Source organism: Dromiciops gliroides, chromosome 6, assembly GCF_019393635.1.
Source record: "Dromiciops gliroides isolate mDroGli1 chromosome 6, mDroGli1.pri, whole genome shotgun sequence".
In the NCBI taxonomy this organism is placed as follows: domain Eukaryota; kingdom Metazoa; phylum Chordata; class Mammalia; order Microbiotheria; family Microbiotheriidae; genus Dromiciops; species Dromiciops gliroides.
Window position 1 is genome coordinate 103,778,595 of NC_057866.1, and position 22,036 is coordinate 103,800,630.

Here is a 22,036-nt window from a genome sequence, read left to right on the forward strand (position 1 = left end):
TCAGAATAAAGCCAGCATCCCACTTAGTCAAATGCATAACAAATGAGTGAGGAATTTTTAATTCTTTTGCTCAAAACATATCCTTTCCCTTTCCTAACTATAGTTCTCAGCTGGATGAGCTCTACCAGAGCTAAACAATGATCTGCAAGCTAATTTGTTCATTCCCGATTACACTTGTTTAAATGGGTCCTGGGGATAAAAACAATACTCATTGAAAACCATGTCAGTTTCTGTGGCCAGGACCTTGTAAAAGTAGGTCAGTCTTGCTTCCTAATGAGCTAGGGAGCAGAGAATTCCATTAACCTCAATTGAGCAAACACATTAATGAGTGGTAGGACTGTTTTTGCAAAACAAAACTTCGCTCCTATAGCTACCCTTTGGTTCCCCTATTTGATTTCTTAATTGGATCATGCCAAAGACAGACGAGAAAGGTGGGTTCTATAGAAAATTAGACTTAGTTTGAAGGAAAGATTACTTTATACTATTGTGAGAACTATAATTGATATGCTATGAAGGACTCTGTCTTTGACTAATTCTATTGCTTGCTAATGAGATAACATAAAAGACTAATTGACAATAGTGATTTATTGGTGTCATTTCTGGCCTTGGATTTTGTTCTTTCAAAAATCTAATTCCTTTCACTTGCCAAAAGTGAAATGCATGTTAATTTGAATCATCCTTTGTTAGTGCTCATCAATATATCTGTAGAAATCCAAGAACTGTAAAAATGGAAATTTTGAGACTCACTGCAAAGCTAAGAATGCTGAAACTTCTGTTTAAATGGGGTGAAAAAAATAATTCAGTTTGGATTAGAGAGTAATAGCTGTTGAAGGAGGCTCTCATGACATAAAAAATTTCAATCTGAAATTAAAAGCGGGGAGTGAATCTATTCTTTAAACTCTAAGCCCATGATCTTGCATCATTTTACAAAATTGTTGGGGGAGGGGGTTGGTGAGTACTCATTAAGGGAAGCATTTATTAATCTAAAGGAACATGTTTTCATCAAGAAAAAAATCACATATGTATAAACTAATTCTGCGACTCCCACCCCTTGCCTAAGGGATTTTTCAGGACACAGAACTGTATTCAGATTCAGGATAACCAGAATCAAGGAGTAGAAGTTCCTGGACAGTGGTTCCTAGATTGCTAAAAGGGAATTTCCAGTGAAGTACAGATAACAGTAATTCTCCCCCTCCCCCCCTTCACCAAATATCTATTTGTTCTGTATTTTGTATTTACTCATCTGTGTACATATTATTTCTCCCTTAGAAAAATGAAAGCTACTTCAACTTAAACACAACAGGTATCCTCTCATTTCTGTCTTTGTACCCCAGTACCTGGCTAACAATAGATGATTGACCTGAATTTTCAGACTGTCTCTGCCTCAGTTCTGTTCAACATTTTTGTTGATAACATGGATGAAGATATTGGTGGCATGCTTATCAAACTTCCAGATGGCTTGGATCTGGGAAGAATGATTTATATACTGGATGACAGAATTAGAAGAAGAATACATCAGCAGGTTAGAACAATGAATTAGATCAAGTAAGATGAATGTAATAGAGTTAAAGGTAAAAAACAAAATTTATCTCTCAGATGTTAGATGAGAGGGTGGTGATAGGGCAAGAAAACAGTTCACATAAAAAAGATTTGAAGAGTTTGGTGAACTGGAAACTTAACATGAGTCAACTGACAGAAAAAAAGTCAATGGGATTTTAAGCTACATCAATAGAAGAATAGTGTTCAGAACAAAGACCCTACTCTGCCATACTCAGCCCTTGCTAGAATAGATCTGGATTCTAATGTTCAGTTTGTAGAACTACATTTTAGGAAGGAGACAATCAAACTAACACATCTGGAGGAGGGCAGTTAGCATGGTGAGGGGAATGAGAACTAGTTTATAAGCTGATCAGTTCAACAAAGCAATTCAATGAAGTCACCATTTATTCCTACCATGTGTAGGCACAGGGTTGGAAGAAATGAGGATGATTAGCCTGAAAAAGAGAATATTAATAGGTATCATCACGATGCCTAACATTTTAGGAAGGATGTTGACCAACTAGACCACACTTAAGAAAGAGCAACCAGTATAAGGGAGAGGGTTGGCGAGCTTACTACATAAGGATCGATTGAAATAGCTAACGTTTACATCGTGCTTACTATGTACCAGGCACTATGCTTAGTGCTCTACCATTATGATCTCATTTGATCCTCACAACAATCCTGGGAGGTAGGTGCCATTATTATCCCCATTTTACAGATGAGTAATGATAGATGAGGAAACTGGACTAAACGGAGTTTATGTGACTTGTCCATGGTCACACAGATAGTAAATGTCTGAGGCTGGATTTGGACTTGGGTCTTTCCAGATTCCAGGCCTCATGCTCTATCACTGAGCCATTTAGGTACCCCTAGTTTCTGCAGGTATTTTTATACTCACATATTAGAAAGATGAGACCTCTTGCCTATGTCAGGGAAGGATTCAAACTCAGGTCACTCCTGACTCAAACGTTCTTTCCATTGCAGTTAAAGTGTACAGACACATGGAGAGTAGGCAGGGTTATTAGAACACTCCAGGGGGCAGCTAGGTGGTGTTGTGGATAAAGCACTGGCCCTGGATTCAGGAGGACCTGAGTTCAAGTCGGGCCTCAGACACTTGACACACTAGCTGTGTGACTCTGGCAAGTCACTTAATCCCCCTTGCCCCAGGAAAAAAATACAAAAACAAAAACAAAAAGAACACTCCGAAGTATAAAAGGCTATCAATACATTTACCACATTGAGTATAACAAAAAAGTATGAGCAAGCTCAGACCTGTTTAGATTCCCAATCTCTTTGCACTCTATACTTACTTTGCATTCTTTCTTTCCTCCCTTTGGCTCTCATCACCACCACATTGCTGATCTCTTCCTCTGATCTCCAGACATGCCTCCTGCCTTGGGCCCCATTTGCTTCTTACAATGTTAATGAATTCTGATGCTCTGTCCAAACCATCTCTTGCCTTTGGCTCCTCATGAAATAGGATTTTTATCACTGTAGATTTTCCTGACCTGACTGGATCAGTATAGCATGCTCATACCTCCAGAGTCATGTAGGGCTCTCAATCAGCCCCTGGTCAGTCCAGGAAGAGACTATTCCCATCATTTCATGCTACCCCCTTTCTGAGGCTTCAATTTATCATCTGGTCAGGCTTCTGAAACCTGAAATCTCTTTCAGACTAAGCCAGCCTCTCTCCCCTTTCACGTGCTAACTTATTTATTGCTTTGATTTGTGCATTTCCAATATAGATCTTTGTTACATATACTTATTTAGGTTAATAGAAAAACAGAGAAATCTGACACAATTGTGCATTAATAAGAGTTAGAGACCTTGACACTCAGGAGCCTTGCCATCACATTATGGGAGGGATATTCTTGGCAGAATCCTAGATTATCTTCCTGGACTGAATACTCTGCTTGGCATCTTAAAGTTCTATCATAAAATATGGTTTGTACTAAAATTCTATAATATAATTTAGAATCTATTCTTTTATCTTCACTCCTGGGCTTCAGATAGCCTGCTGTTTTGTCATCAAAAAGAAAATAGACATTTCAGGATTCATGGCCAGAGGATGTGGAAACAATACTTCTAGGTAAACAGAGGGCTACTGATAGAAATTCAAAAATTCAATTATAAGGATTCACCTTTTCTTTGAGAAGAGAGATAATTCCTTAATACAGTAAGAAAGAAGCAATCTTCATGGCACAATATGCCTTGCTTTATATAAAAGAGGTATTCAGCTGGGCATTAATCAAATTATTTAGTTCAGAATTTTATTATTTTCTGTGAAAGATGGACAGAGTGAAGAATAGCTGCATTGTTTAAAATAAAATTTTAAAAGGACCTATCATACTTTTTGACTTAATAATGCCACTGACAGGACGTGATTCTAAAAAGTTTAAAGGAAAAAGGAGCCTAACCTGTAAAAATCATTGATGCTTTATTTTTAATAACAAAAAAACCCAAACTGGAAACCTTCTATCTGTCCATCAGATAGAGAATAGTTGAAAAAAGTGTGATCTAATAATTTAAGGCAACATTATAGTATGAGGAATATAGGGAGTGATGGGAAGATAAGTGAAGTGATGCAAAGTAAGATCAATGATTAGTAGTTCCAGGTCTCTATAAATATGACTACAACTACATAAATAACAAGGAAAGAAGGCCAAAAGTAAGAACACTTCAGAAAGATGGGACCCAGAATAGACCCATTTTATCTTTATTTTGTTATCTCATTTGTTTTTTCTTTTCTTTTCTTTCTTTCTTTTTCTTTTTTTTTTTTTTTTTGCGGGGCAATGGGGGTTAAGTGACTTGCCCAGGGTCACACAGCTCAGTAAGTGTCAAGTGTCTGAGGCCGGATTTGAACTCAGGCACTCCTGAATCCAGGGCCAGTGCTTTATCCACTGCGCCACCTAGCTGCCCCTGGTTTTTCTTTTTTAATTGCTAATGATTTATGGGAAATGTTATCCCTTGTTCTATATGCTTATTTCATTATTTGTCACCACTGAAACTTATTAATTTTATGAGAAATAAATTCAGTGGGTCGACAAGGCCCAAACAGAATACAGTGAGTTTCCCAGGTGTAAAAGGAAGTAAGATTTCAGATTTAATTTTAGAAAAGGAATTAATAAGGTATAATTTTAACCTTGACAAAACTAGCTATGTTTTTTAAAGATGCAAGGCAGATAACGAGGGCCTAAGAGTTATAAATGTATTCGTGTTAGAGAGTATACAATTTTCCTTTTTCTACATTATTGTAGTTTGCATGGATACCATTTCAAATGGCTAAAACAATCTTATGACATTTAATTATACAAATTAATAGATTAGGTTAAAATTAATAAAATAGCTCTGTTTTTAGTGGCAAAGAACTGAAAAGAGGGTATCTAACAATCGGGGAGTGGCTGAATAAATTATAATATATGAATGTAATAGAATTCATGTCATGCCATGAGAAATGATGACAGGACAGCTTCAGAAATACTGAGAAGACTTGTACAAATGGATACTGAGTGAAGCAAGCAGAACAATCTATATGATTTCACCAGCATCATAAAAACAAATCACTTTGAAAGACTGAAGAATTTTTACCATTGCCACGATGAACCCTGACTGCAGTGCACCCCTGATCAAACAAGCTACCAGCTCCTGTCAGCATTAGGTAATAGATTTAGGGTACAGATGATGCCGTTATTTTTAAACATTGCCAATGTACAGATTTGTTTTGCTTGACTATGCATCTTTTAAAATGATTTTGTTTTAATCTTTTGCTTTGTTTTTTAATCTTTTTCATCCTTTTATCTTTTTCATCTGTAAAATGAGGCATTTGGACTAGATCTCTAGAGTACCTTAGAGCTCTAAATTTACCTGGCCATATTCTTATGACTATACGCTTTCTAACATCCCTCGTAGTGCTAAATTTATCATCTAAAGCAGAGGTTCTTAACTTTTTTTATATCCTAGTCCCCTTTGAAGTCAGGTAAAGACTATGGACCCTTTCTCAGAATGGTTTTTTTTTTTAAATGAATAGAATAAAATACATAGGATTATCAAGGAAACCAATTATATTAAAATACAGTTATCAAAATAGTATTAAAACCCAAGTTCACAGACCCCAGGTTAAGAACCCCTCATCTAAAAATTCCTGAGTTAAGGGGCTTTACAGATCACTCTTATGTGGGACTAGAGTACTTAGGTGGGGGCTGATTTGTATCATGGCAAGAGATGTGAATTGGAATCGCACTGCCACAGAGCTTAAAGCTAACTAGAACTTAATTCAGATTTAGAGATCATTTGACAGATCCCTCTTCCCTACCATTTTATGGATGAGACAAATGAGGTCCCAGGAACTGAAAAGAAGGGCCCAAGGTCATCCAGGTAGCAGGATAGCCCAGGGAGAATGACCTACTCTGAAAACTTCAAATTATAACTTAAGAAAATTTGGAAGCTAACCCATCTCCACAGGTACTTCAGCCAAAGATCTATTTATTAAGATTAGAGCCTATTTAAGAAATTCTCGACGAGTCCATGGAAATTAAGCTAGCTGGGGTATTTATAAATTGAACTGTTTCTTGAGCTGGGTGGACACAGAACCACTTTGAATGGTTGTTTTCAGATGAGCTTTAAATTTCTTTAAGCTCTCATTATGAAAAGATAACCCTGGGTTTTCAAAGCTGTGCTAATTGTGAATGAGTTTTGGCAAGAACTAGAATCCTGAAAAGGTTTTCAATATAGGTCTGGCAGTGGACCACATGTTTATGGTCCAAGAATCAATCTAGTTAATTTCTGATAGGCTCATCACTGAGTAAACCATGCCTCAGTAACTTTTTTCTTCTTTTTTATAGGTTGGGTTTCCCTATCTTATGCAGGCAGGAAGTACAGTGGTTACTCATGAGCCTGATCTCTCTATAATCAGCACAGAAGATTTTACCTCCCCAATTTCTGACCAGGGTCTATTGGTCCTCTACTGCTGGGAGTTCACCATATTGGTGTCAGACTGGGTGAGGACACCCAATCAGTTTGAGCCTTACTGCAGCTCACAACTCCCAAGCTCAATCAGTCCACCAACCTCAGCCTTCCCTGATAGCAGGGATTATAGATATGTGGCTCTAAATCTAACCAACTCCAACTTTCAAAAACTATCAATTAACTTATAGAGAAATCTCAATCTTTATCAATGGACAGAATAACCACATTGATGAAATCAGTGATCTTTGGAGTATTAAAATATGACAATAATAAATTTTGTCAATGTGATAAACATGGCTTCAGACTGAGGAATGTCCTCGGTCCAAATCTGATGGCAGACAAATTTAAGAGGTGAAAAACTGTTTTGTAAGGTTTACAGCTCTGGAACCCTGATTTTATCTTAACCCTAGATCTCCGCTGCACAGTGCAAATAGGCTATGGCCTCCCTGTGCAATAGTTTTGGGGGAAAGTCAGTGAGGTTGATGCTTGCTGTGAGGTGGAATTTCAGCATAGCTCTGATAACATTAGTAAAGGTACACTTTACTATTATGATACAAGGTATGTAGAAAAGCATTTGATTAAAATATGCACCTATGTATTTAGATTCACAGGGTCAAAATTCAGAGGCAAAATTGAAGGAATAAAGAAGGGTTTTGTAAAGCATTGTTGAGGATATAGCTACCACTGATCTTGTAACACAGACTCATAGCATCAAAACCTTGGTGTTCTCTATGTCTGAAACCTCAAGCAGATTGCAGCATGGCCCAGCCCACAAAATGTTTCCAAGGATACACCCAAGAGAAGGGAACACAAACATACATAGAAAAGCAGAGACAATCACCCAGAATTTTAAAACAGAAGTGTAATGGGCCTATCTCTAAATAGTAACAGAGAAGAAGGTGACTTCTGAGGTCTGTGACAGCCCTAAATTTATTGTCCTATGATCCCAGGGTTAAAAGACTGGCTACATAACCTTAACATCGGAGAGAAAGCACAATATTCCTCAGACATATTGGCAGTTGTTGCTTCACTGTCCCTCTAGTTCAACTGCCCTGATTTCCTTATTGTGATAATGCCTAATACTGATCAATTAATGACCCTAGACTATCAAAATATATTAGGTTCCACATATGTTTATGCATGTGTATATGTATATGTATGTGTATATAAACACACATATATACACATATGTACATATAGATTTTATAATTGCCAAATTAAGAGCCTGATAAGTTTAATTATTCCACCAAGGTAATCATCTTTTGGTCAACTGAAATCACCTCTGTGAGATAATGGAAAAAATTCCTAAATTAAATTTTGGTAAATAGAAATGGATTTTAAAAGCATTAAATTGCCTTGCCATTGAAATGGGAATGCTTTCATCAACTGAAGGATCATCCCAATTTAGTTGGTTTGTAAATAAGGTTTTTCTTTTTTGGAATGACTTTTTTTTTTGGGGGGGGGGGCAATGAGGGTTAAGTGACTTGCCCAGGGTCACACAGCTAGTAAGTGTCAAGCGTCTGAGGTAGGATTTGAACTCAGGTCTTGCTGAATCCAGGGCCAGTGCTTTATCCACTGTGCTACCTAGCTTCCCCAAGCCAGGAGATTCTTGAACAAGCTACAAAGTAAGAAAGGGATATGTTTTAGTGGAAAACAGGCACAATGAAAGTCACCTGGTGTGGGATGGGAGATAAACAGCATGGGCCAGTAAAAAAAAAATACTGAACTTGGACTCAAGAGACCTGAATTTCAACACTTTCTAGTCACTTAACATCTCCAAGTCTCTTTTCCTCTATCTGTTAAATGGGAAAAATAATATGGGGACTACCTATCCTCACAGACTCGTGACCAAAAGGTCACATAAAACCATGAATTATTATAAACTTACAAACTAAATAGGCCTATTAGGGCTAAAGATTAAATTTAGCCTCATGTCAACTCAATGCTTAATAACAGTAAAATAAAACAATTTTTAAAACCCCTTATGTTTAAGGCAATAAAGATAAATTGGTAAATACATGGAGTGTCATGCTGGCTTTCGTAAAGCCCTCTGTCTTCTTTAAAATCTATAATTAGATGAGAAATATTGGCTGAGCCTGATTTCCTGCTATGAAATCCAGGAGGAAGGTCTTCATCCATACTTGTATAAGTCCAACCCCATTATCACTTCCTGACAGGTGTTACTGACTATAAAGAAGGCAGGAGGCTTTTGCTGCAGCTTATTGATTCTTTGCCAGCAACGTGTGGAGAAGGGTCTGGTCTGTGACATTGAAAACTGGAATGTTACAAAGGCATGGTCTGCTCCGACTTACACATTGAGAGGCTGCCAGGCTGGCCACTGTGCTTTAGCTTTAATGACGGTGAGAACCTCGTCACTCTGGGGAAAAAAAAAGACCAGAATCAAGTTATTAAGGGCCTGGGCCCCAAGAATAAGATTTTTCTTTTTTTTTAAAGCATTCCCTCTGACTCTTTCCTGGCTGATCATATACACTTTGCCTCTCTCTAAGTCTCCCCTTCAGGCTCCTTCTTGCCTGTGAAAAGGGGAAATATTTTGAACTTTCTCATCACCCTCCCCTCAACTTTGTTGTTCAGTTGTTTCACTCATGTCTGACTCTTCGCGACCCCATTTGGGGTTTTCTTGGCAAAAAATACTGGTGTGGTTTGCCATTCCCTTCTCCATCTCATTTTACAAATAAGGAAGCTAAGGCAAATAGGTCTAAGTGACTTGCTCAGGGTCACATAGTGTCTGAGGCTGGATTTGAACTCGGGAAGACAAGTCTTCCTCACACTAGGCTGGGAAATCTATGTACTGTACCACCAAGGTTCTCTTCCTCAGTATACCTCCCCAGTAAATCCTGAATATCAGAAACTAATCTACTGATGAACACCTATATAGAGGACAGGTAATTTCCTACCCTGTATCTGAAATATACTCCTTGTCTTTGCCTCTTGGCATTCTTAATTTCCAAGCTCAAGATGAATGCCACCTCCAACAGGTGGCGCCCCCCTCAGTGGTTTAGTGCTCCAGTTCAAAAATTATTTTGGATTTATTTTTACATCTTATCCAATAGAATATAAGCTCCTTGAGGCCAGAAACTCTTTTATTTGTCTTTATAGGTCTAGTACCTACTTTAATACCCGACACATAATAGGTGCTTAACAAATGTCAAAGTAAATTTAATTGAAATGAAATGGAGGCCAGAAGTTCCCTCCTATATTGAAGCCCAACTATTGGGGAAAAAGTCTTTTAAAACAAAATAAATTTTCCCTGGCCTGTAGTTGAAATCCAGGTAGATGGCAAACTTGCAGAGAAAAATTATCTCAGTTCTCATTGGTGTTGGACCCTGGGTGGGACCACTGAATCACCAAATCCATGTGAAAGCAGCCAAAGTGCAGCCACATGGCAAGGGGCAGAAAAAGGTGATAATAAAGGTGATCAGTTTTCCAATTCCTTTCAAATTACATTCTAGCGTGGATTAGAGGATCACAGATCTAGAGTTGTAAAGGACCTCAGAAGTCATCTCTTCTTTTTGTTTGTTTGTTTTTTGAAATTAGGGTAATGAGGGTTAAGTGACTTGCCCAGGGTCACACAGCTAATGTCAAGTGTCTGAGGTCGGATTTCAACTCAGGTTCTCCCAAATCCAAGGCCAGTGCTTTATCCACTGCGCCACCTAGCTGCCCCCAAGAAGTCATCTCTTCTAACAGCCTAATTTTATAGTTGGTGAAACTGGCAAATAGGTGGCATAGACAATTATTATTATTATTATAACTAATATTTATATAGCACTTACTATGTGCCAAGTACTATGCTAAGTGTTTTACTATTGTTTTCTCAGTTGATCCTCACAATGACTCTGTGGGATAGGTGATATTATTATCCCCATTTTACTGACATGGAAACTGAGCAAAGAGAGGTTAAAAGAATTGCCCAGGGGGCAGCTAGGTGGCCCAGTGCATAAAGCACTGGCCCTGGATTCAGGAGGACCTGAGTTCAAATCCAGCCTCAGACACTTGACACTTACTGGCTATGTAACTCTGGGCAAGTCACTTAACCCTCATTGCCCTGTTCCCGCTTCCCCCCCCCAAAAAAAATTGCCTGGGGTCACCCAGCTAATCAGTGTCTGAGACTGGATTTGAACTCAGGTTTTCCTAACTGTAAGCACAGTGCTCTATCAACTGTAACTAGCTACAGATCAAGTCAGGAAGACTTGAATTCCAATCCCGCCTCAGATACTTTTAAGTTGTATAACTCTGACAATTCACTTAACTTTTCTCAACCTCAGTTTCCTCACAGGGATGATAATAGGAAATACCTCCTAGGCTTAGGAAGAGGGTCGACTGATAAAATGAATGTAAAGTCCTTTGCAAACCTTAAATAACATGCAAATGCTAACATCATCATCATGATGCAAGGTCACAGAGATGGTAAATATTTCATTTTATTTGAAATGTAAAGTTCCCAGAACATCGGACATAGCTATATTCAAATGTCAAAACAAACATTCTTTCCAAAGTCAAATAGCAATTATTTGGATTATCCATAGTGTTACCTCCTCCAATATACCTTATTAGCTTGGGGAAATGGCAGTTAACTCCAGTTCTATTCATATGAGATACTACTGACACTTGCAATGATAGCCTGGTTTTCAGTCATAAAGAAGTGAGTTTTCCACTGCAAACAGGACATAAAAATAACACCCTGTGTAGAAATTTCCCATGAAATTGGGAAGAAAAGAAAATACTCAGCCATATTGGTGAATGAGGAAGCAAAAAGCACCCCTTTTGGGAGTTGTCCCTTGATCATAGTGAGATGGATATTGACTGAGCAGCTGATTTTAATGCAGGAAGAATAATAAGCAATAAATAACCAATTTTCTCAACACACAGCCAGAAGATCTGGTTATGAGACAGTGACCCTAAAAGTACTAGAGAACACTGGAGGAGGGATGAAATGTAACATTTTTGGACTTCAGACTATAGCGACCAAAGTAAGCATTATTATACTTATTATCCAAAACAACAAGTAAGCTCAAGTGTCATGTAATAGCTAGAGCAATAGACTTGGAGCCAGGAGGACCTGGGTTCAAATACCACCTCAGATGCTTAGTAGCTGTATGACCCATAGGATAGTCACTTAACCTCAGTGGTTTTCAGTTTCCTAATCTGTAAAATGTTGGGTTAAAATCAACAACATTTAAGGTCCCTTCTGGATTAGAAATCTATAGCCCAATTTCTATCCAAATTATAGAATGCATTCCAGGATTTAAAAAAAAATAGTAGATGACCATTCAAATTATGCCTAGCTCAGGTCTATTTTGAAATAAATTTGCATTCTTTGAGTATGAGCTGGAGGCAGAGGGAGTGGGCTCCTTGGCTGCTAGCTGCCATTCACAAAGTCAATTGTGCTTCAATTTCTGTAGATAATTTGAACAACAAATAATTTTCTTTGGCCTGATAAGACTAGTTGTGTTTAAAAAGTAGCAGTACTTTGAGAGACCTTCTGGAGCTCCTGCTTCTTTCTAAGGCCATAGGTGTTAGACATCTGATTCAGGAAACCAAAGAGTGGGTTTCAGTCCATACAAAGGTAAATGAACAGAGAAGGTCAATAGTGGATTTTCGGTCTTTGAGAAATTCTTATATCAGCGGGTCTTCCCTTTGTTGGAGGTGTAATAAATCCAAGAGCCAAACAAGACACTGGATCAACAAGAAATCTGTGGCATGGAATTTATCAGCCAAGAATATTCTTGGTCTTCTTATGCCTCCCATAGGATTCATTCATAGAAAGCTGTTTAAGGAAATTAGAAACGTGAAACTCACTCCCATGGTTGTTCTCTTAAAAATCTATTTGTGACTCTCTTCTACTAAAATGACAATTAAAGTGAGAACTACAAACCATATATCCCTAATAATTAGCCATGTGGAGCACTTGATTTCAGGCATACCAGAAAGACTTCTGACCCAAACCAAAATGGGACCCACTCAAAGATGCCTAGAAATCTAACATTATAGCATCATTTATTCAGTTTAAGATTTTGTTCTCTGTTACAATACCCTGGGGAGGAATAACATGCCAAGCCTTTACAGTCATTTACTCCTCAATCTGAATAACTACCATGTTCTGTATTAATAGCAAGGTTTCACAGAGGGAGAATGAAGACACTAGACAACTGAGCAGAGGATAGAGAAATCAAGTACCAATGATAACAAAAAAACAAGAATATAATTCATTTGTTGAACTGTGATGATATCTGATGAACACTTTATAGTTGCAAAGCTCTTACATTACATTATTTTCATTTGACCCCTACAACTGCACTGGAGAGTTGTCAGGCTAAGGGTTTAATATTATATTTGTTTTACACTGGAGGAAACTGAGGTCCATAGATGTTTAGAGAGTTTCTCAAATTCACACCAATCTAAGAGGCAGAGTTGGGATTGAAATACAGGCCCTGTGACTCCAAGTCCAATGCTCAATGACTTCATAATCTTGACTAGCACTAGCATTGGTGGACAGTACCTATGAAGCCACCTGTTATTTTTGCTTATGTTCTCTACTTGTAGGATCCTACTTGAGAGGATTTATATTATATTATCACATCACATCAGCGTAGCATATTATACATATGTACCTATTATCTATGTGCATGCACATATGTATACATATGTGTACACGTACACACATACATGTAGGTATACAATACCTATATGGGTATACATATATGAATGTGTGTATGCATATATATGTATACAGATACATATGTGTATCTGTATACACATACACACACATGCACATATATATCTATGATTGTCAGGGTTTCTACTATTCTCATTTCTCTTCTTCCACATCCTCTACAATAATAATAATGAAGAAAATCAAGGATATCCCAGGGATTTTTAACATTTAAAAATGAAGCTTTTCATTTTGGGGCTTTTGTCAACATTAGAAAATAATAGTATGAAAAACTCTTTTCTTTTTGAGTTTTTCTGTATGAATCCAGATATAGATCACATCTTGAAATTGAAATCTTTCTGAAAGGAAAAAAATGCATAGCTATACACTTAAAAACAATATTGATTTTAGGTAGATTTGGATTTTATGCAAGCTAATTTTGAAAGGGGGAGAAAACCTATTATTATGACCAAAATGATAATTATGAAATACTTCAAAAAACCTGTGATTTTATCAGTGTGGGTTCCCCTACCACTGACACAGATTACAATCCCTCTGTGCCTTAGCAGATGGCCTTTGCAGGTTTGTGTGGCTGCAAAAAAAATCATCCCCTATTGATCAACCTTCTGGTTATGAGACACTCTGAACTTAGATTTCTCCTTGGATGACATATATGTAGACCAATGTGAAGCTTATTTTTGAAGTCTTTCTAATTTAGGAGGACTTGCTAGAGTCTTTATTTCAGTAGGAAAGCCTTTGACAACCAGCACAGCCCCCTCTATGGGTCACCTCCCATAGCAGAACATGAGAGATAGATTTTTTTATGTTTGATAAGCTGCAATAAATGGAAGACTTAGTATTTGTTTATTCATCATATTGCTAAAACTATTAAACATCCAACAAAAGGAAATTTAATTAAGGCTGTAATAGTTAGAGCTCTCATCCCTGCCTTGGACCTTGGGGAGGAAAGGCCTTCAGACAATGAATGATAGAGGAGGTAATAAAAAATTGATTTGTGATTAATCAAATAGGTCTGAGGCTCCGAGAGTAATAGTCCCTAGTCTACTCTCAGAGGTTATCAAAGGAATAGATGTTCCAGGGAACTATCCAAGGTACCTGATTGAATTTCTGAAGCTCTTTGCACCAGAATCCTCTCTGACTCTTTTTCTCCCTGCACTGAACATGACCCTCCTGATTTTAATTACTTGTGATATTAGTGACCTAGTCTGATTCATGCTTTTTCTATTTTAGAATACCACCTGCCATGGCTGCCTGACCAACAGAGGTCATAAACAAAGGTTCTTAACTTGAGATTTATGAACTTGTTTTTTGTTTTGACTATTTTTCTCATAGATGTAAAAAAATGTCCATTCCGTTCAGCAATTATGGCAAAGACATTAAACGCACAGAGCTCCTGACACAATTACCTCCAAAACAGCAATAAAACAACCCCTGAAGCAGCAAAACCCACAAAAATATGGGCTGAGATTATTTTCCAACCAAAGACAGATTAGAGGGGGCTGTGCTGGGCTGCAAGATGATTAATTAGCAAGTTGGCTTAAGGTAATCTTTGGACCAGAAAACAGGCCAGATGAGAGAAAATCTGCCCTCCCTCAAACCAAAACACCTGGGACCCTCTGAAGCTTGGGACAGTGTTGCTTGGAAGTAGGGCTCCACTGTAAGAGGGAGTTAAAAGTCAAGTAAAAGATGGCAAGATGAGTAAGCAAAGAAAGTTGAGAACTATAGAAAGCTTCTTCAGCAACAAGGAAGATAGAGGTGCACCCTCAGAAGAGGATAACAACTTCAGGGATCCTACATCCAAAACTTCCCAGAAAAAATATGAATTGGTCTCAGGCCATGGAAGCACTTAAAAGGAACTTCGAAGAGAAAGTAGGAAAGATAGAATGAAGATTTAGAGAGGCAGAGGAAAGACTGGAAAGAGATGCGAGTGATGCAGGAGTGTCATGAGAAAAAAGTCAACAGTTTGAAAAGCCAAATGGAAAAGGAGATACAAAAGCTCTCAGAAGAAAATAATTGCCTGAGAATTAGGATTGAACAAATGGAAGCTAAGTGACTTTGTGAGAAACCAAGACACAGTAAAGCACATCCAAATGAATAAAAAAAGATGGCAATATTAAATATTAAATATCTCCTTAGAAAAACAGTTCAGCAATTACAAAATAAGTTTAATATAAAAAGACCCTCAAGGTCAAATATCTTGAGGTTTTACAGGGTCCAAATTGTTCCTAATAGATTCCTTGTCCAAAGTAGTAGCTGTCTTCAAACAAACAAACAAACAAAACAAAATAAAACAGGAGGCAGCTAGGTGGTGCAGTGGATAAAGCACTGGCCCTGGATTCAGGAGGACCTGAGTTCAAATCTGGCCTCAGATACTTGACACTTACTAGCTGTGTGACCCTGGGCAAGACACTTAACCCTCATTGCCCTGCAAAAAACCAAAACAAAACAAAGTAGTAGCTGATAACAAGATGAAGGGACAATGTGATGGGTAGAATGGTTGCTAAACATAAGATAGAAGTAACTTTTAATTTTTCTGGACTGACAGAGCCATCTCATTCCCTTGGAGAGGTGATTTGCTATCTCCCCAGGAGCATTTTTGGCAGTACCCAGAGAGAAAGCTTATGGTCTGGGAACTCAGCTTGTTTGAATAAGCAGTGAGGTGGACTTCCATCAGTATAACTTGGATTTTGCTTCACAGTTAGCCAAAAAAATTCCAATTCCTTTTTCTTCTACAAAGTCAACATTTTCTTTATTCAAGTTTATGAAAATTAGATTAAAAGGAATGATATAGCTTTCAGGGGGAAAATTCAAACAGAAAAATGGCATGCTTTTTGGTCATTAATTTGTACTTGTATCCTAGACTTAAATATCTCTCTGGCCTGTATAACTCCCAAAGATTTATACTCTCTCTTTTGCTACTCTCTCTTCCCTTAGAACCTATTCAGCTCTGAGTGCTGAACAGTTTGGTATCTGCTTCAGATATATTGGAATGAATGCACTAAATATTGTATAAATAACTGTCAAATCAAAGAATCCAACTCTCCCTAGTCCTCCAATCTGTGATTAAGGTTTAACTTCTCATTTTTTTCCTTAATCTGGTGACTTTGGCTTCCTTCCCTTTTGCTTAACATCTTTACACAAAACAGTAATAGGTAATTGAGAGCCTAAAACGTAGCAATCAGAAGGGGAGGAGTTAAGTTATTGAATTATTACAGAAATGATCAAGGCACTCAAAATAATTTAATCTCAAGGTTGTGAAAAAATCTGTATAAAGTGAATGCCACTGATATATGCCCTTTGGTTTCAATTTTAATACTTCAGAGGCATCTTTTTTTCTACCTCTTAGGCACTTTGCCACAAGATGGCAGTGATACCTCAGTTAGAGGTAGGAAGTTCAAACCACAAGTTCTACACCACAGGCCTGGAAAGAAGAGGAAACATCTTTATTGATTATCTCTTTTTATTAAAAAAAATTCTGTTATTGTGTGTTAAGTTTAAATGATACTTAAAGGATGACCTTGTAAAGAAAACAAAGTCAAAACACAATGTGGTGACTTTTTCCTAATTCTTCTGCGATTAATCCTAGCTAAACAGTACCCTGACCTCATTGTCATAATTGATTAGAATGCCTCTTCTCAGTTCTCTGTGAAACCTCACTTGGGAGTTACACCTCCCCACACTTTGGACATAGCAGGCCAACTTGGTGACCCTTTTTTGTTCTTTCTCTGGAGCTGTTAACAGAGTATGAGGTTACTCAATTCACTCAGTCATCCAATCAACTTGCTAAAAAAGCTGGATGGTAGGATCCTAATCTCTTCTCTGTCTACCACACATGGTACTGTTAAGGGCTAAAATTCTAGCTAGTCTGTCTAAAATATCTAATGAGTGGTCGCCAATAAATTATAAGCTTTAGCAAGAGTTAGACTTTTAAGCATTTATTAAGGAGAATAAGAATTTTGTAAAGAGAGAGAAAGGCCTAGATTCCTATCTATTAAAGGGAGAGCACATTTCTAGCTCCCTTCTCCGCCAGCGTCCTCAGGAAAAAGCCCCAGAGTCAGCGCCAGTCTCTTCCTTCCTCCTCCCACTAGTCTGCGTCACTTCCTCCCCGCCAAAGAAAAGACTCCTGGTCTTGCCCTCAAAGACCTTCGCTTCATGGGCAGAACTCTTCTACAGTAAGTATCCAGCAGGTGGCGTCATTCCAATCGTTACAGTACTATGAGGGTCACATGAGATATGGATAAGAAAGCAGTTTGTATAGTAGAGAGAACTATACATATTATGCATATGTTATTATTAGTAGCAGTAATTCCAGTTTTACTCTTTAGACATAGGAGTTAACTTTTTTTTCGTTATGGACCCTTTTGGTCATCTGGTGAAGTCTATGAACTCCTCAGCATAATGTTTTTAGATGTATAAAATAGAATACATAGGATTACAAATGAGGCCAATTATATTGAAATTAAAATGTAATTTTCCTCATTCAACATCACAGATACCCTGTGGGTACAGATTTGCACCCTCCTCCCCCTTTGGGGGTGTGTATCTCAGGAAAAGCACGCAGAATACAGAAGAAATCTGATACCTCATCCACATGACAGCACTTGTACTAGTTGAAAAGATCATTTTTAATTCTCAAATGCTTATTTTTTTTCGATGATAAACATCCCTAGTTTCATTAACCGTTCCTCATGTGACATGGTCTAGACCTTTTCAGCATCCTTACTGCCTTTTTGGGGATGCTCTCTAGCCTGTTAGAGTCTTCTCTAAATGTAGTCCCCAAATTTAATAAAGTCTTCCACAGGGGTTTCACCAAGGTAAAATACATCAGAACAACTACCTTCCATGTTATGGGCACCATGTTCAACTCACACAGGCAAAGAGCCCATCAGCTTTTTTTAAAGCAGTTGTATCAAATATCTGGCTCATATTAGAAGGGAGGAACTTATAATTCACTAGGACAGAATTTCCTGGGCTCTCAGAGCAGGAAGGAATCTCAGAGACCAGCCATTCCAACCTACACCTAAACAAAATTTTTCTCTAAAACATGAGCCAGATATTTATAGCATATACAAATCTGCATTTTTCACTTCTTGCTCCTGGGACCAAGCAGATTCCCCTCTCCCCTCCCCACTCCATGCACAATCTAAATCTTTGAAAAAATGCTGATTTGGCAGGACCTTTTTCATGTATCCTACTTCAATTTTATCTTGTCACTGTTAGCACAATATTCCAGGCTGTCCAGATAATTATGGACACTAATTCTGTCAAACAATGACTTAGTGACTTCTATCAGTTTGGTGTCATCTTGATGAGTCTAATGGTCTATGCCTTCATCAGAGTTTCTGACAAAATTAAGTTAAATGGGAAAAAACCCCTCCACTGTAGAATATAGTTAAGTGTATAGCAATGTTTGAAGGAAATTCCTTTTAATTCACCAGACAAGAAAACTTGCAGCTAAATTTTTCACCATCTATCTTAGCATAAGAGATCTGAAGTGGAACACAGATGCCAATCAGCTCAATGGGATAATTATTCCTTTCATCACACTCAGAGATTTTTTTTTCAATTTGCTACATAAATACCAACTCTCCAATGGATTCTGTGAGAAAAAAAAGTACAGGGAAAAGTGCACAGACTCTGGAGTGAAAGGACTTGGTTAAAATCCTATCTCTTATTCTTATTGTATATGTTAACTTGGGTGAGTCATTTAATCCCTCCAGGCCTTAGTTTCCTCATATATATAATAATGGGGTAGGCCTCTGAAGTCCTTTCTAGTTAATCTACAATCCTATAAAATGCAGGACACTCTATCAATGTCCAAAAAAGATTGATGACCTTGTTTAATTCTATTTGTGACATAGTCTAGAGGTGAGTGTGTGTGTGTGTGTGTGTGTGTGCGCGTGCGCATGCGCATGTGTATTTGTGTGTGTGTTCTAATCTTGAAAGGATATTTATGGGAAAAACATAGTACAGGTCAAGGAGCACTGGACTAGACACCAGGGTTTTACTTTTAGTTCTGTCTGTGATCTTGACTAAGTCCCTTAAGTCCTGAGGGGAACAGACTAGCTGATCCAGGTGAGTGAAACTGGGAAGGAAAGCCAATACTTGGGGATGACAGATTTACCACCCCCCCCACCTTCCGTTGTTTTTCATTTGTGCCTAACTCTTTGTGACCCCTTTTGGGGTTTTCTTGACAAAGATACTAGACTGGTTTGCCATTTCTTTCTCCTGCTCAGTTTAGATAAGAGGAAACTGAGGCAAACAGGGTTAAGTGACTTGCCCAGGGTCACACAGCTAGTAAGTGTCTGAGGCTGAATGAGCAATCTTCCTGACTCCAGGAAAAGTATTCTATCCTCTGCTGAGTTCTTGAAAGATCTGGGTAAGCTCCAACAATTGATGTTCTATTTGGAATAAGACCTCTCTCTGATTCTATTCATACAAAATAAGCTTTGGGGGAACATAAAAGCCTGTTAGTTTGGCAGGACGCTGTAGTTATCCCTGTTAATTTTCATTTTGGTGCTTTTTGATTTTTATTCCATTTTATAGGGCTAATATGGCATCCCGCCTTTGCACAGGACAAACTGTCAAACATCAGTGGTAAGCATGGCTCTGAGTCCCTCTATTTCACTTGATAATGACGTGTAGTCTATGTCTACCTAACAATTTACTAAGAGTCAGCTGTGTTCCTGACGCCCAGGAGGAGTGGAAGAGTTTTACTGAAGCCCAATATTTCTAGATTATACAATAATAGTATAAATAAAACAACTATATAGCCTACAACAACAATAATGGTAACAATTATGAATAAACAATGAGGTATCCAATCCTGAATTAAGATGCAGGTCATGAACAAGATGAGTGAGAAATCAATATTTGCTATTGATGAGGAAAACAATGCTAAAAGACGTGACCTTCCCTTGCTTCACAAATGTCACTGTCCTCTCATAGGTCAGTGAAGCATGGCAAAGATGGCAAGCCTTATGGTGGCTACAGAAAAGGCTGCTGCCTACTAGGATTTGCATTGGAAGCAAAGCCTTGACTAATCATTTCAGCGCCGTGGCAAACAACACAAAATTAAAGCTTTGGATTCAACATTGTAAAGGAGAAAGACACATTTCTTTCAGATGGACACGATTAAGAATATGTGTAACCTGGTAGATGCATCATGGCATAGTGGATAGATAGCTCACCTCAAAGGCAGGAAGATCTGAGTTCATGTTCTGCCTCTGACCTATGACTGTGTTTCTGGGAAAGCCACTTAGTCTCTAAGACTAAAAATCCCAGAGATGGTGCCAGCCAGAATTGGTAGAATGAATTTTTTCCATTTGGAATTTATACCAATAAATTCAAAGTTCAAGTCCCTATCCTATAATCTGGTAGCTTCTTATACTAAATTATTGTAATTATTGTTGTTATTTTTATTATTCCAACTTACTGTTAAGCTCAGTTGTTTCTACCTGCTGAAGAGTTGTATATGTTAATTTTTGGTGCCTTTTAAATTTTGGTCCCCTAGGGCATTGATGACAAACTCAAATAGTAATGGGGGCCACTAAACCACACATAAAGCTACATATTGACTTAGAAAACCAGAAATGAACACGACCTATGTTTTATGAATTTTAATTTATTTTGTTAAATATTTCACTATTACATTATAACCTGGTTTAGGACCACTTCTGAGTACTGTGGCCTACAGACAAAAATGCACTGCAGGTTTGACACTTCTGCCCTAGGGCAGAGTCCTTACTGTTCTAGCCCTAGCAATGACTTTAAATAGGAAGGCAAAACAGTTCTGAGCACATTCACGTAGTCAGAAAGGATTTTATCCAAGAACACGACCAACTCAAGGCAAACTAATGAAAAAGACAAATCTAAAGGCAGATTTCCACTGTTTGCAAGAGCTGGGTACATTAGAGTGCAGCAAGGAATATCACAGGATCAGTGGTATCCAGACAACACCCGGACCTGCTCTGTGTCCCACTGAAAGGATAACCCACTTATATAAGAGCAGGTCTTTTGACATGTACTCCTCCCTCACATCCCCTTCTTTACCACTTAGTACCAGCATGACCTTGGGTGTGTCCCTTTCTCCTTTCTTGCCTTCACTTGCTTCATCTGTAATGTGAGGGGGTAGAAACAGGTGAATTCTATCTAAGGGCTCTTTCAGGTCTAAATCCTATGATATACTGGACTCCTTTTTTGATGAGTGTCCGCTGTAAGTAACTTGAGAGTCCTTGATGATCTTTTGTCTTACGAATATACAGGCCTCTGTGAGAGACAGAATCTGTGCTGGCAGGACTGCATGGCCCACCCATGGGCAGAGGCTTGATGGGCCCATGTTTTCAATTTGAGGGAACGGTATAACAATTCTTCTCAACCTACTCTGAGAAAATTGCTGAGAGTATTATGCAATTTTCCCATATGAATTATTGTTTCTAGTTGAAAACACATGAGAAGAAATGGAATCTGAAAACCAGGAACTATGCAATTCTTTCTGTGCAATTGCATCCATCCACTTGTGAGTCTGTGGAAAATCTGCTGTGGATGCATCTTGCTACTTCTAAAATGCCTTAGAGCAGATAGATAGGCTCAGATAAGGGTCTGTTAGACACAGTAATTGATGATAAGCTCTTCATCATTGAGCCCAATGAAAGAAATGATTGAGTGTTACAGTATCACAGAAACTCAGAGTTAGAAGGGACCTCTGAGTCCAACTCATACCAGAGCAGTAACCCCATCTACACCATCTCCATTAAGTGATTCTCTTGTCTCTGAAGATTTCTCCTGATGAGGTTACTCCTCCAACATAGCCCATTTCCCTTTTGGACAGTTCTAATT

General features: G+C 38.1%; 1 protein-coding gene across 1 annotated transcript in view; it reads right to left on the reverse strand.

Annotated features, from left to right (window-relative positions):
• The window catches only part of SPON1 (spondin 1), a 378,636-nt gene that overhangs the window by 52,049 nt on the left and 304,551 nt on the right, over positions 1-22,036 (reverse strand). The window contains exon 7 of the mRNA XM_043971364.1: positions 8,820-8,884. Within this exon, the coding sequence (XP_043827299.1) occupies positions 8,820-8,884 (65 nt within the window). The remainder of the gene's footprint in view (positions 1-8,819; positions 8,885-22,036) is intronic.